General features: G+C 44.1%; 1 protein-coding gene across 11 annotated transcripts; it reads right to left on the bottom strand.

Annotated features, from left to right (window-relative positions):
- Positions 1–2,985: 2,985 nt before the first annotated feature.
- LOC100382084 (uncharacterized) lies at positions 2,986–9,788 on the bottom strand. 11 transcript variants are annotated; one of them, XM_035959157.1, is made up of 10 exons: positions 9,740–9,782; positions 7,578–7,640; positions 7,254–7,279; positions 6,627–7,169; positions 5,752–5,950; positions 5,570–5,646; positions 5,448–5,487; positions 5,171–5,222; positions 4,010–4,079; positions 2,986–3,765 (listed from the first exon to the last, which is right to left on the bottom strand). In XM_035959157.1, the coding sequence occupies exons 4-10, from the start codon at positions 7,140–7,142 to the stop codon at positions 3,418–3,420; spliced, it is 1,302 nt and encodes a 433-aa protein (XP_035815050.1). In that variant the 5' UTR covers positions 7,143–7,169; positions 7,254–7,279; positions 7,578–7,640; positions 9,740–9,782; the 3' UTR covers positions 2,986–3,417. The 11 variants fall into 11 exon arrangements, with proteins under 11 accessions (XP_035815050.1, XP_020393482.1, XP_035815046.1 ...); XM_020537893.1 differs by lacking the exon at positions 9,740–9,782 and adding an exon at positions 9,526–9,656 and having other exon boundaries at positions 7,578–8,019; XM_035959153.1 differs by having other exon boundaries at positions 6,627–7,279; positions 7,578–8,019; positions 9,740–9,788.
- Between the last annotated feature and the right edge of the window lie 2,943 nt (positions 9,789–12,731).

Here is a 12,731-nt window from a genome sequence, read left to right as displayed (position 1 = left end):
GCTCGGACTCGGGCTAAGACCCGGAAGACGGCGAACTCCGCTCCACCCGACCCCAGGGCTCGGACTCAGGCTAAGACCCGGAAGACGACGAAACTCCGCCTCGCCCGACCCCAGGGCTCGGACTCCGCCCTGGCCTCGGCCGGACGACTTCCGCCTCGCCCGACCCCCTGGCTCGGGCTCGGCCACGGCAACTGAAGGCAAGACTCAACCTCGGCTTCGGAGGAAACCCCACGTCGCCCTGCCTAGAGCACAGACCGCCACGTCAACAGGAAACGTCATCATCACCCTACCCCGAATCGACTCGGGTCACGGAGAACAAGACCGGCGTCTCGTCCGGCCAGCTCCGCCAGAGGGGCAATGATGGCGCTCCACGAGCTCTATGACGACGGCGGCCCCCAGCTCTCTTACGGCAGCAGGACAACGTCAGCAGGGACTCGACCGCTCCAACAGCTGTCCCTCCATCAGGCCCCGCCGCACCTCCGATAGCCACGACATCACGCCAGCAGGATGCCCAGATCTCTCCGGCTGCCACATCGGCATGTACCTAGGGCACTAGCTCTCCCTCCGCTAGACACGTAGCACTCTGCTACATCCCCATTGTACACCTGGGTCCTCTCCTTACGACTATAAAAGGAAGGACCAGGGCCTTCTCAGAGGAGGTTGGCCGCGCGGGACCGAGGACGGGACAGGCGCTCTCTTGGGGCCGCTCGCTTCCCTCACCCGCGTGGACGCTTGTAACCCCCCTACTGCAAGCGCACCTGACCTGGGCGCGGGACGAACACGAAGGCCGCGGGACTTCCACCTCTCTCACGCTCGGCTCCGGCCGCCTCGCCTCTCCCCCCTCCGCGCTCGCCCACGCGCTCGACCCATCTGGGCTGGGGCACGCAGCACACTCACTCGTCGGCTTAGGGACCCCCCTGTCTCGAAACGCCGACAGGCGAGACAACACTTCTTAAGTGACCTCATTGGTTTAACAAAAGTAAAACATGATTTAGCTAGAATGTCCGTTAACCTCTTGGGAGCATAAGGATCTAACGAGCAAGCTCTCTCTAACTGATTACGTGAAGGTGTGGACCATCACCATTGGTTCGATAAGTCTAAAATTTTAGGCTCTAACATCTCTAAAACCCTTCTAACATTTGCAACTCTGGAAACTTCCAACTCTAGAAACAATGTAAACCGAAAATGAGGTTTGATCCAAACTTCTTTTGGGGCTCGTCTAAGCTACCTAAAGCTAAAGACAAACTAGTGTGCACCATACTAAACTCATTAGACTTACCTTGGTCAAGCTACTCGTTCATACCCACTTATAGTATAGTTAAAGTAGAAATAAAGTTCTAAAGTACTCTAAGTATCTCTCTAAGCAACACTTAGTAGAACTACTTCATCCTTAATCTTATCATCCAATCTTTGAAAACCAAAATAAAAATTATATTTAAGGGCATGAAAACTATTGATTGCCTAAACCATCTCTATCATTGTGACCGAACTTCAATTTGCTTCAGCAAAACACACGTTAGTCACAATAATTTTGTGTTTCCATCAATCACCAAAACCAGTGGGGGATGAAATTTTGTGTTTCCATCAATCACCAAAACCATTGGGGGCCTAGATACTTTTAGCTTAGTAGAGTAGCTCTCTAATTAGTTATAATTTTAATAGTAGAATAGCTTGTGTTTAGTTGCTCACTAGTTTTGCTAGCTAGAGTGGCTTATTGTAGCTTGTAGTCTTGTGTGTTGTTATTTAGATTATAAATCGTTTCCTATTAGAATTATGTATAGGGGCTTACTTGAGTAATCTAGAGCTAGAGCAAGTAGAGGCTATTAGGATTATTTGTTATACTAATCATCTTTTTCAAGTGTTGTGCCTTTGTAGCAAAATTTTGTATATACAATTCAAATAACTACTCGAGCTATCTAGATTCTTTTAGATGCATACATTAAGTGCACAACTAATCTAGTCATGCGTGCTCAAACAGAGACACAACTCATAACAAATATAATAATAATAGACTTTTCTTCAAGTCCAGCACCTTATAGGTCATTGAAGTCATTCATGACATCATGATCACTTTCTACATCTTCTTTGTCCTTAGTTATTACAACTAGGATTATTTCTTTGTGTTATAGTATGCTTAGCCATAAACTTTACTTGTCATCACTAAGTACCATATTCTTAAGTGTTAACGTGATCTTCACTAGGGACATGTTGGATGGCTTTCGCTAAAGAACTTATTTCAATGAAGTTTTCCAAAGATGTTGTACAGCAAATGGAGTTCCAACAATGTATCTAATAAAAAGGTTATGATAAAACTTGTGTATAAATATATAACTTTTAATTTAAAAATAAGTTGTGAAGATGAGAAATTCTAAAAGCTAGAAGGATACCGTACCTCGCGCATAGTTGCGGATATCATGGATAATTTTAAATGAAATTAGCAACTTATATTTACTTGTATAAAGAGATAAACTATTAAAAATAAAATTTAGTGGATTGTTTGGAGTGCTAATGTGGACAAAAAAAAATGTTGGTATGGATAATATGGTTTATTGACATGAATAGAATGTACGAATAGTTAGGTATCATAATCGGGGTGAATGTATATTCGTTTTAGGGAGTGCGTCTACACCTAAAAATACATAAATTTTCGCTTTATATGTACCCTCATCTAGTGTCTATACACCCATAAGACAGCCAAACCCTCTCAAGTTTGCTCTAGCTACGGTGACAAGTATATTATCTGATAAACTGTTAACAATAAATTTTGGTGGATTCTTTGGTATGCTAATCTGTTGGTATGGATAAGGCAGCTTGTTGACATGGATAGGTTGTACCAATATTTAGGACCATAATTATATGCTCTAGCGGGTATATACCATCATACACATACAGATAAGAAGTGACCGTAGTCGTTACATTTGCTTTATACGAGGCTGCTATCGCTCCCTCATTTCTTGAAGACCCCAACACCACCAAACAAATCGATGCAGAATTACATTCTAAAAGTTTGCACCATCAAACAGTGTTCGTGTTTCAATATTTGGTTTCTATGCCAATAGGGAACAGCACTAGCTTGCTTCCGATAAATTCATTCATGTGGTCATCTACATCGACTCGGTGACCACTTCAACCCAAACAAAAGAAAAGGAGGAATTCAGAAACAAAGCTAAATTTCAAGACCTTATTTTACCCCATAACTTCGGGGATAGCTCTTATTGCTAATGTTATAAAGACGGCTGCCAGGAAGTTCTCCTTTGGTCCTCCTTTGGATCCTTTATAAATATATATGGCTAACTGAAGAGCGGTACAACTCACCAATGGACTCACGGATCAATAGTCGAATTCGACACACAGATTACCAATTTTTCACCAAGCAAACGGTTTGAACAGCTATGTCTGAATAGTGCAACCGATATGTTAACTATCTTGCAGTTTGCGCCGCTTCTCTTGGGAGATCTTAGATCTGTCGCCTGTGGCTACTTCGGTACCAGATTCTTCGATCTCTACGAGTTTCTGTTTTACACCTAATTCAGACGAACGTTCTCCCAGTTCTGCAGTCCGTACGATGCCTCCTGTTCCATTTGGGTCCATGGTTGCACCACAATCCTTGTTTGTAGACTGGCTCTGATTAGATGACGGTTTAGCTGTTGTATCCCTTGAGGATGGATCCTGGACTTTCTCCGTGCTCGATTGACTCTGCTTTTCAAACATCATCTGCAGATACTTTCCTTGCTCTTCAATCCGCAACTGCAATTTTCGCTGAATCTGCAATATAGGAATATATATATATATAGTGTTAGGATAAAGCAAGCTTCATTGGCATTAATATTAATGTTGGGCAAAATCACTTAGGGCCCGTTCGTTTGTGTCCAGGAAGGATTCGTTCCAGCTTATCAAAACTTATATAAATTAGAGAAGCAATCCGACTAGGAATCGTTACAGGCCTCCAATCCGTGAAAACCAAACAGGGCCTTGTGGAATCAACACTAACTGAATTTAGAATTAGTACCTCAAGCTGTTCATGAAGCCGTTTCTGGACTTCCATCTGAAGGCGCAGTGCTTCAGTAAGATCCATGCTCCTATACAAGAATGCCCAATATCATGGACCAAGAAGTAACAGACAATGATGATCGTAAAATGCACTTTAACATATAGGAAAACCTTCAAATTAGATTTTATGTTTCAAAAGAAGCAACAAAAGTGAATGCAATGGCTCAATGCACATCATGACAATTCCATAACTAGAAGAGGGCGTTGACACTTGACAGATGCATCGAACACTGAGGGCATGATCTATGCTCGGAGTATCTATTGTTAAATCCCAGACCATGATTGTATAAGCATTTCTGTTGTAAAAAGGCCCTTCAAGAATAGATTTGAAATAGCTTGTAGGTAATTCATAGCCCTCAAAATTCTTTACTGCATGGGAAATAATGCAAATCGATGGATGCAAATGTGTCAGCTTAGAACAGTCAGAAAATAGATCAATTCTAGGACAGCAAACCATACATGCCCAGACACGCTTTAGTATCATTATGAACAAAAAACAAAGCATATTCCTCAAACCACTATCAAGTATCAACCAATTGCACATGCATAAATTGGCAAATAATTAGCAATCAAAATGGCAAAGACGATACTTTTAATACTCTGCCATCATTTCAAGAGATGTACAAAGAATATTTTTCTTTAATTCATACTCCATTCCAAATTATAATATGTTTTAGTTTTTCTAAATACATAGCTTTTGCTATGCACTTATATATACACTATGTCCAGAACTCCAGATACAACAACAACAAAGCCTTTAGTCCCAAGCAAGTTAGAGTAGGTAAGAGTTGAAACCCAACAAAAGCCACAAACCAAGGTTCAAACACGCAGAATGTTGTTTTCCATTAGCCTTGAATACAAAGCATTTAAGTGCCTCCTTATTTTGTGCAATCCTTAAGAATTCACAGTAACACCTAAAAGAAAATCTCAAACAGCATTTTCTTTCAAGCTAAATTATGAGTGTCAATCAAAACCATAACCCAAATGTGAATAAACTCCAGAGCTTCGCTTCAATGCATGTGGAATCACACAGTAACATGGTAACAGTTACCATCAAAAGAGACAAATAGCACACCATCAAGTGAAATGAAGGATTACATATGGCAAGTATCTCACTCACGTTTTCAGGTCCAGGACCAGCTCTTCAGTGGCTGTCCTTTTTTCCGATGTACCTGCATAATGATTTAAAGAAGTGTAATATTAACACTAACAACTCACACTTATTTTGATCCAGCTACATGCATGCATGCTGTCTGCAACACAGAATTCCTCACGACATGGTTATCATGACACAAATAAATAAATATGATGAAAGCTTCATGACCCCAACATTTCACATGCAAAATGTAATCCACAACGCAGAGAAAATAGGTTGGGAAGAGGCCAAGCAAATAAACCTTCTGACAGGTCTGGTTTATAGCGGGCTGTGCGGTACTTCTGCAACACAAACGAGTTCAAATAAGAAAATGAAAAGGCCTCCTTTGGGCAAGAATACTACTTAGAAAGCTAAACAGCAAACCTGCAGGTGGCTTTTGACATGATATATAGTCAAACCATCAACTTTCATAAGCTTTAGCACACCCTTAGGAGTAGCTTCTGAATAGGAATAAGAAAAGATAAATAAACACATGCATTAGATGATGTGATGTAGGGTTCATAACTTAAACTATTTGAGGGGAAATGCCAATAGGGCAGACATACTTTCGCTACCGCCAAGCTGATTTACAGCATCTACAAAACATTCATGGAGTTCTGGGGTCCATCTCATCCGTTGTTTGGCAACTGAAGCATTGCTGCTATTGGGAGGACTAGCAACAGGACAAATCTCCCTACTATGAGATGAAGCTGACTGATTTACTGCAGGTAGTGATGTAGCTGAGTTGGAAATTTGAATCATGGCCTATAACAGAAGGGAGTAACAGTCATGAAAAAAAAACATAAGTCATTACAACTAGTATCACAGACAATTACAGGACTACAAGCCTACAACTATCTTAAAATCAGATAACTGACGCCTATATTGTACCAAAGAGATGTGGCAAGAGCACTTTAATTTTCCAGCAGTAACCATTTAGCGTTAATAACATGAAAAGTTCTTAAAAGATTCTAACATGGTACCTCTAGTGGTCAATCTAACATGTACAATATCACTATTCAAATAATATGTTGGGAATCACTTATCGTATATTCACGGTCACTTCAACAAGACATCCTAAACAATTAAAAACTGAAGAGCTAGACCTAATTACTTGCATAACACTATGGCTTCTCAATTTCTCATAAGGGGTAAGGGAACCTTCATTTGCAGTTGTCTGTCACAGTAGTATGTGCAAAGCAAAAAAATCTCCAGTTTCAATGTCATAAAATATTTGCGCAAACATACCAGTAGGTTTAGTATCAAACTTAATACTCCCCAGTTCTTTTTTATTTGTCGTGTTTTAGTTCAAAAATGCACTAGTAGACGACAAATATTCGAGAACGGAGGTAATATGTCATAATAAAGAAGAGTATTTCTAAACTAAAAGAACAGAAGACGGAGCTACAAGTTTACTCATTATGGTTCTGCACTCACATACTTTTGAGTGGGAATCAGTAGCTGTTGCGTCAAGAATATCTTTCCAATCATCATTCATTATATCTGCCCACCAATCGTTTTGTGTAGCACTCTCATCAGATGTCATAGCAGGACGTATACTCTGGATTTGATTAACATCAGAAGCAGCAATATTATCTGTGTTGAGTGGTGAAACATCCATAGAAGATGTGAACCAGGCTGCCTTAGTGTGTGTTTCTGGGGTATTATTAGATAGAGACTGGAGAGCTTCAAAATTGGATGACTGAGAAATAAAGGGTGCAGCCATTGTCTGGCTATCAAGGTTAGACACAGAATCAAGTGGACTAGCAGTGTAGCCTGAATATGGTACCCCGATAACACCAGCTCTTGGGTGCAAACTAGCAGACTGATGTGTGTCAATACACAAGGGCATAGAGTCATCAGGCAGCTGCCTCAACATAGGAATATGCTGGGGGTTATGAGGCCTTGAGAAGCTCCCTTTCAAAGGATTTGGCAGAATAGGCAAAGAGGATGACATTGCTCCCAAAACTCTGCTCTTTTGAGACTGCATCAGATTAAAGTTCCTCATTCAGAGCAGTGAACAAGCTCTGTTTCTTTTCCATAAGTCACTTTTGGTACATTTCATTACCTTGCTTAATGCATTAATCCATTACTCTGCAAACAGAAAAGGAGAAGTTCAATTAAATAAGGGTAAATTATTAAGAGGTCGTGTAAAAAAAATGTAACTGACCAAATATAACTAGTGTCAGTGGTATTTGGTGATTGGTCATATGCAAGGAATTCTTTGACCAATGTGGGTTCAACATCTTTTGCAATGGAGGCAATAAAGAATCAGCTATATTTTTTTTGTCAGGGTCAAGGTAGCATCATTCCATCCATACTTTCTTCGAAGCTAGAAACCGACACATTATAGCTATAATAACTGATAATAACCTGACAACGTTGCACTGACCTCAACTGTCATGTGAACTGTGGAGTCTCCACAATGAGGCAGGCCAGGTTCCCCGGTGCAAGCCTGTACGTCAGAGCCATAAGGCCAAGTACAGGTGTGATGCTTGAATATCTCAGTTTGCTTAGAATTTTTTTTTGGCTTGGTAGCATGTTGTTTGGCTTCACGGCTAAGTTTGGAGGTTTGTTATTTCCCATCAGATGTCATTGCCAACCTAGGAATAGTACTTTTAGAAGCCAAACAGAGATTGAATCAATTATCCCTTTCCTCCTTCCCAGCCTCCTGGGTGCAGTGACCAACCACAGCACCTAAAGGCCAGTTTGATACAGCTCCACTCACGGCTTCCTCAGAGGAGATTCTTCCCTGTTTGTTTGAGCTTCTCACCAGCTTCTCGGTGTAAAAAGCCAGAAGCTGAAACAAACAGCTAGCTTTTTGGTTTAGCTTCCTGAAAGCCAGAAGCTCAGAAAAGCTGAGTTTATGTGGGAAGCTGAGAAGCCTAATTTTATAGGCTTTCTATAGCTTACTGAGTCTAGGAAGGTAATAACATCACTAAAAAGCTATCGTTGGCTTCTCGGAATCAAAAGCCCAGCAGCAGCTTTTCAAAAAAGCTTAGAAAGTTGCAGCTCAAACAAACAGAGCCTAAGAGCCCTACGAAATAGTTCAAATGCAACTAGATTCTGGTGAGGAGCTGATGCAAATCACTTCTCCGTTATTACGAACTGGGAGCTAAAAAACATTCTCCATAGCTCTCTGTTCAACCACTGCTAGAATCAATCTAGAATCACTCCCTACCCTGCTCCCCACCTTGGTCCCCACCAGAAGCACTCTCATCACAGAATCAAGAAGCATCAGGATTCAGGAAGGAGTCCTCTACCAAACTGGCCCTAAGCCGCACTGAGGTCTAGAGCCTCATTCAACTACCTCCCACAACAAAAATATATGCCGTCCTCCTAACAATATTCCTATTCATAACAGTAACTCTCTTACTGCTGCAAAAGAAGGCAGTAGTATTTGTATCTAATTACTATCTCATCATCAATTCATCACAAATCCAAATTAATGTGGTATTTGATATTATTATGGACAGAATCTGTAAGATGATACAGTTGGAAATTTGCCACTGATTGAATGATACGTGGGTCCACCTGAACCTCTGAATTATGGATCTGGTTGCTAAACAGAACCAGGTGGCTCATATGCATACATACGTATTCTATATATATACTACTTTAAAGCACCAGTTTTGACGATCGTCCTGTATCAAACGCGAAACGCATAGGTTTATTCCTCTCCCCCTATCAATGGTCCATTACCACATAGATAGGCAGTGAAAACCACCCAGGGCTCCTTTCAACTCAGACAATTCTAGGCTTTTTGGCAAAGATAAAGTGTAATATTTATTTTTGTGTGCCGCAGCAACACATGAGCATTGTACTGTCTACTGTGTGTGTGTATATATATGGGGGGCGCGCTAGGACATAAACCCTACGGCTACAAGACCCTGATTATTGGATTAAGACTTAAAACCCTTGAGGTAAGCAAGATATTCCACCAGTGAATGGCACGATATGGCAGATCCGAAGATGATTGAAGCTATCATAGTACAGCACCTAATAATTGACCTGAAATGACCCCCGGTTCGTCTACCCCACCCAGTCTGACATAGCTTTTCGTACTGCGATCACAAATTCACAATCCCTAACCACGTGCGCTCCCCCCACCCCGACCCGCATACGCGGACCCCAGTCGGCAGTCGCGACAAAAAAAGGTAATCCCCCTCCACTCCTGTTGCATCTGACCCAACGAATCCACGACTCCAATCAGGATCACCCAGCGAGCCGATCGCACCCCACACAGACTTGGCGGCGTCGGCCAATCGAGACGGCGTGGATTGTACTGGATTGGACGGGGAGAGCTGAGAGAACTGGGGGGAGCCGCGTGCGGAGTGTACCTGGGAGGGTGCGAGGAGGCCGGCAGGCCGCCGGGACCGGCGCGATGATAGGGCTGCTAGGATGTTTGCGGGGGGTGCGGGGGAGGGGGGAAATTCTGGGTGGGACGATCGCCTTTAGCCGACGATGGGGCGGGGAGGGGGGGGGGGGGGGGGGGGGGGGGGGGGGGGGGGGGGGAGAGAGAGAGAGAAGCTGCGGGGAGGGGGAGGCGAGAACCTGCTGCGCAAAGAGGAGGACGACACCCACCAGTTGCCCGGGACTGTCTACAGCGGTTTCCCCTAAATTTTTCCCCCTATATCCTATTTCCATGCCACATCATCACCCTCTCTCCCCCTATATATTCACCTTCTGCAATGGTTTCCTCTATACCATATCTCTAAATCCCACCATGCTACTAAAATATACATTGCGCTACAGCTAACTCAACTACTGGTTCTCTGCTCGGTGGCGCGGCAACCTATGGAGCGGGACGATGACGTCCATGGCAGTGCACTCGATGACAACAGCGAGGTGGGAGGACGATTTAGCGTCACGCTTGACGGAGAGGGAGAGAGAAGCCTGCTGTGGTATTGAGGGCATTGAAGGGGGAACCGATGCAGTGTATAGGGGGATCCTGTTGCCGCTACAGAATGGGAGGGGGGAGGGAGGCGTTCACCGTTGAAGACAGTCTCACGGGGAAGCGCACCTCTGCCTCTCTCGACTCTGGACCATGGTGCATGGTGGGGTATAGCAGTATAGGCCCATGAATAGGGATGAAAACGGTCAAAAACGATCGAAAAAATAGCTAAATTGTTTTTGTTTTTATATTTTTTGGTCGGGACGAAAACGAAAACGAAAACCAAACCAAATGGTCGCAATACAGGATCGGAAGTGTCGGTTACTCGGAAACGATCGAAAACAATAAACTATAGTCGGAAAGATAACTATTTTGTAGTTTTATCAAAAACATAATAAAGTGATGTATTGCCTAATTTTTAAGATTTAGAAATACACAAACAACTCTTTTTCATCATTCATAATAGTTAGAGTAATTATAACATTTGTTTTTCGCGTATTCATTCACTTGAACACAACAAAAGTCTATAACTTAAATAAATTATGTGCTAGATCTATCTCATATTATATAAAACGGTAGAAAACGGTATTAGCACGACTCGAAAATGAAAAATACGAAAACGATCGAAAAACTAGCTAAATCGTTTTCGTACCGTTTCTAATCGGTTCTTGAACAATTCGAAAACGATCGGAAAAAAACAGTATTCGAAACGGGATGGGACGGGAATTTCCCGTCACGTTTTCATCCCTACCCATGAAGCCTCGCCATGGAATTTCTTGCCGTTATGATGCGCTTGGACGGCTTCAGATGGCTCGTGAAAAAACATTCCGAGCCACAGTACAGAACTAGAGATATCAACGGGGAATTCTCCATCGGTTATAGTATCTCATACCCATCCTCATCCCCATCATGTTTGATCTATCCCCATATCCATCATGGGTACAAGACTCATCCCATACTCATCCTCATTCGGGTTTCGGGTCCCCAATAGGTCCCATCCCTAATTAAGGGATAACTAGGTACTAACAGGTAGCACAAACAATCTAGATTTCAGACATCACCACATCGGCAAGCAGTCATCCATGAACCATGATCCATTCATCCATCCATCAGAAAAGAAATAAGTACTTCAGGACCGATAGAAGAAATGAAGAAATGAAGTTTGTTCACCTTCCTTGGTCACCATCTGAGTTCGTTGGCGCCTAAGAATCCATGGTCGTCATCGTCGTCTGGGCAGGGCGTAGCATATAGTTGGTTATTTTAGGTTTTATTTTTTGCTAGTCTGCTAGTTGCCTTGCCATGTTGCCTTGTTGGGCTAGGACTAGAGCCTGGGGCGCTGTTGTGCTGGGCTTGGTGGCCGGCTCGGCCTCAACTCATTCATACAAATATGACAGGTGTACACGTATGAAATATTCATAGGTAATCGGGTTCGGATTATTGCTTCCTAAACCCATATCCGTTTATCCAATGAGTGAAGATTTTGTCTCATATCCATATCCATGGGGATAAATTTTGTCTCATACCCGTACCCTAATAGGGGAATTCCCCACGGGTTGACGCGTATCGGGTCCTCATTGACATCTCTATACAGAACACATAAATAAAAAAAAGGTCCTGTGACTTGGCTGGGCACGCTACAGAACACATTCCACGCAAACGCGAAAAAACAAATCCATAGCAGAACAGCTGCATAACACGCAGACACGAGCATGTGTTTTATTTCGCTGAACACAGATAAAATTTGTTTTACCTACACGCTAATTAGGCATGGAGCTGCGGACCATTGTGCCTATCGAAACGAATAATGTAGGTTCTTCACTCAAGTCCGCAATGAATGCACATTTCTTGACCTTATTGTGATTCAAACCTAGATATTCTTCACTGACCTTAACTATGGGTAAAATGGTAAAAACTAGTAGGTTTGAATCTATATCTATACTACTTCTTAAGACACTACCGTAGGCGTTCACAGCGTGCGCCATGTTCTGCCTCCTCCCGCGTCCGCGTCTGTAGCTCCCGTCGCCGCAATCAGCGCCTCCGCCGCCGCAATCCGTCCCCGCAATCCTCTTCCTCCGCACACGCCGCGCGAGCCCCCGCCTCCTTCCTACGCACGCACGCTGAGCGGGCCGCTAGACGCAGCAACGCTCTCCTGCCCCCGCCACCGCCCCCTCGCTCTCCAGCCCCAGCCCCCGCGCGCCCACCATGGCACGCACGGCGAGCGAGCCGCAACAACCCACGCTACCTCTCTTGCCCCCGCCACCGCCCCCCGCTCTCCAGCCCCTGCCCCCTGCGCGCACGACGGAAGGAGGCCTTCCATGGTAGGCAGGATCTCGTGGCCATGGCCGCAGTGTTGTTTGTGCGAGATCTGTGGTAGCCCTCTCATCCTGACTCCGTCCCCACCGCCGCGAGCGCCCGGTTCGGATCCAGCACCCCCTACACCATGCACCGGTCCTCGGGTACCCGCGCCTCACCCCTGTTCCTCGTCACCCGTCGGCGCGACGTCGGTCCGCTATGTTGCGCCCTGCAGGGAGGCCGGAGAGGATCGCTTCGGCCGCCCTTCGTTGGGAGAGCATCGACCTCGTCACCCTCGGCGACTTTCACTCGCAGCTCCTCCGGCTCGCCTCCTTCCTTCACGGGTCCCACCGTTCCCGC

This window comes from Zea mays, chromosome 1 (assembly GCF_902167145.1).
Source record: "Zea mays cultivar B73 chromosome 1, Zm-B73-REFERENCE-NAM-5.0, whole genome shotgun sequence".
Lineage (NCBI taxonomy): Eukaryota > Viridiplantae > Streptophyta > Magnoliopsida > Poales > Poaceae > Zea > Zea mays.
This window is presented reverse-complemented; position numbering and strand designations above follow the sequence as displayed.

Coding starts and splice junctions, on each gene's coding strand:
- LOC100382084 (XM_035959153.1), bottom strand. CDS start 7,193: ATGAGGAACTTTAATCTGATGCAGTCTCAAAAGAGCAGAGTTTTGGGA. Junction 5,488..5,569: donor ATGTCAAAAGCCACCTGCAG/GTTTGCTGTTTA, acceptor TTTGTGTTGCAG/AAGTACCGCACAGCCCGCTA. Junction 5,223..5,447: donor TAAACCAGACCTGTCAGAAG/GTTTATTTGCTT, acceptor ATCATTATGCAG/GTACATCGGAAAAAAGGACA.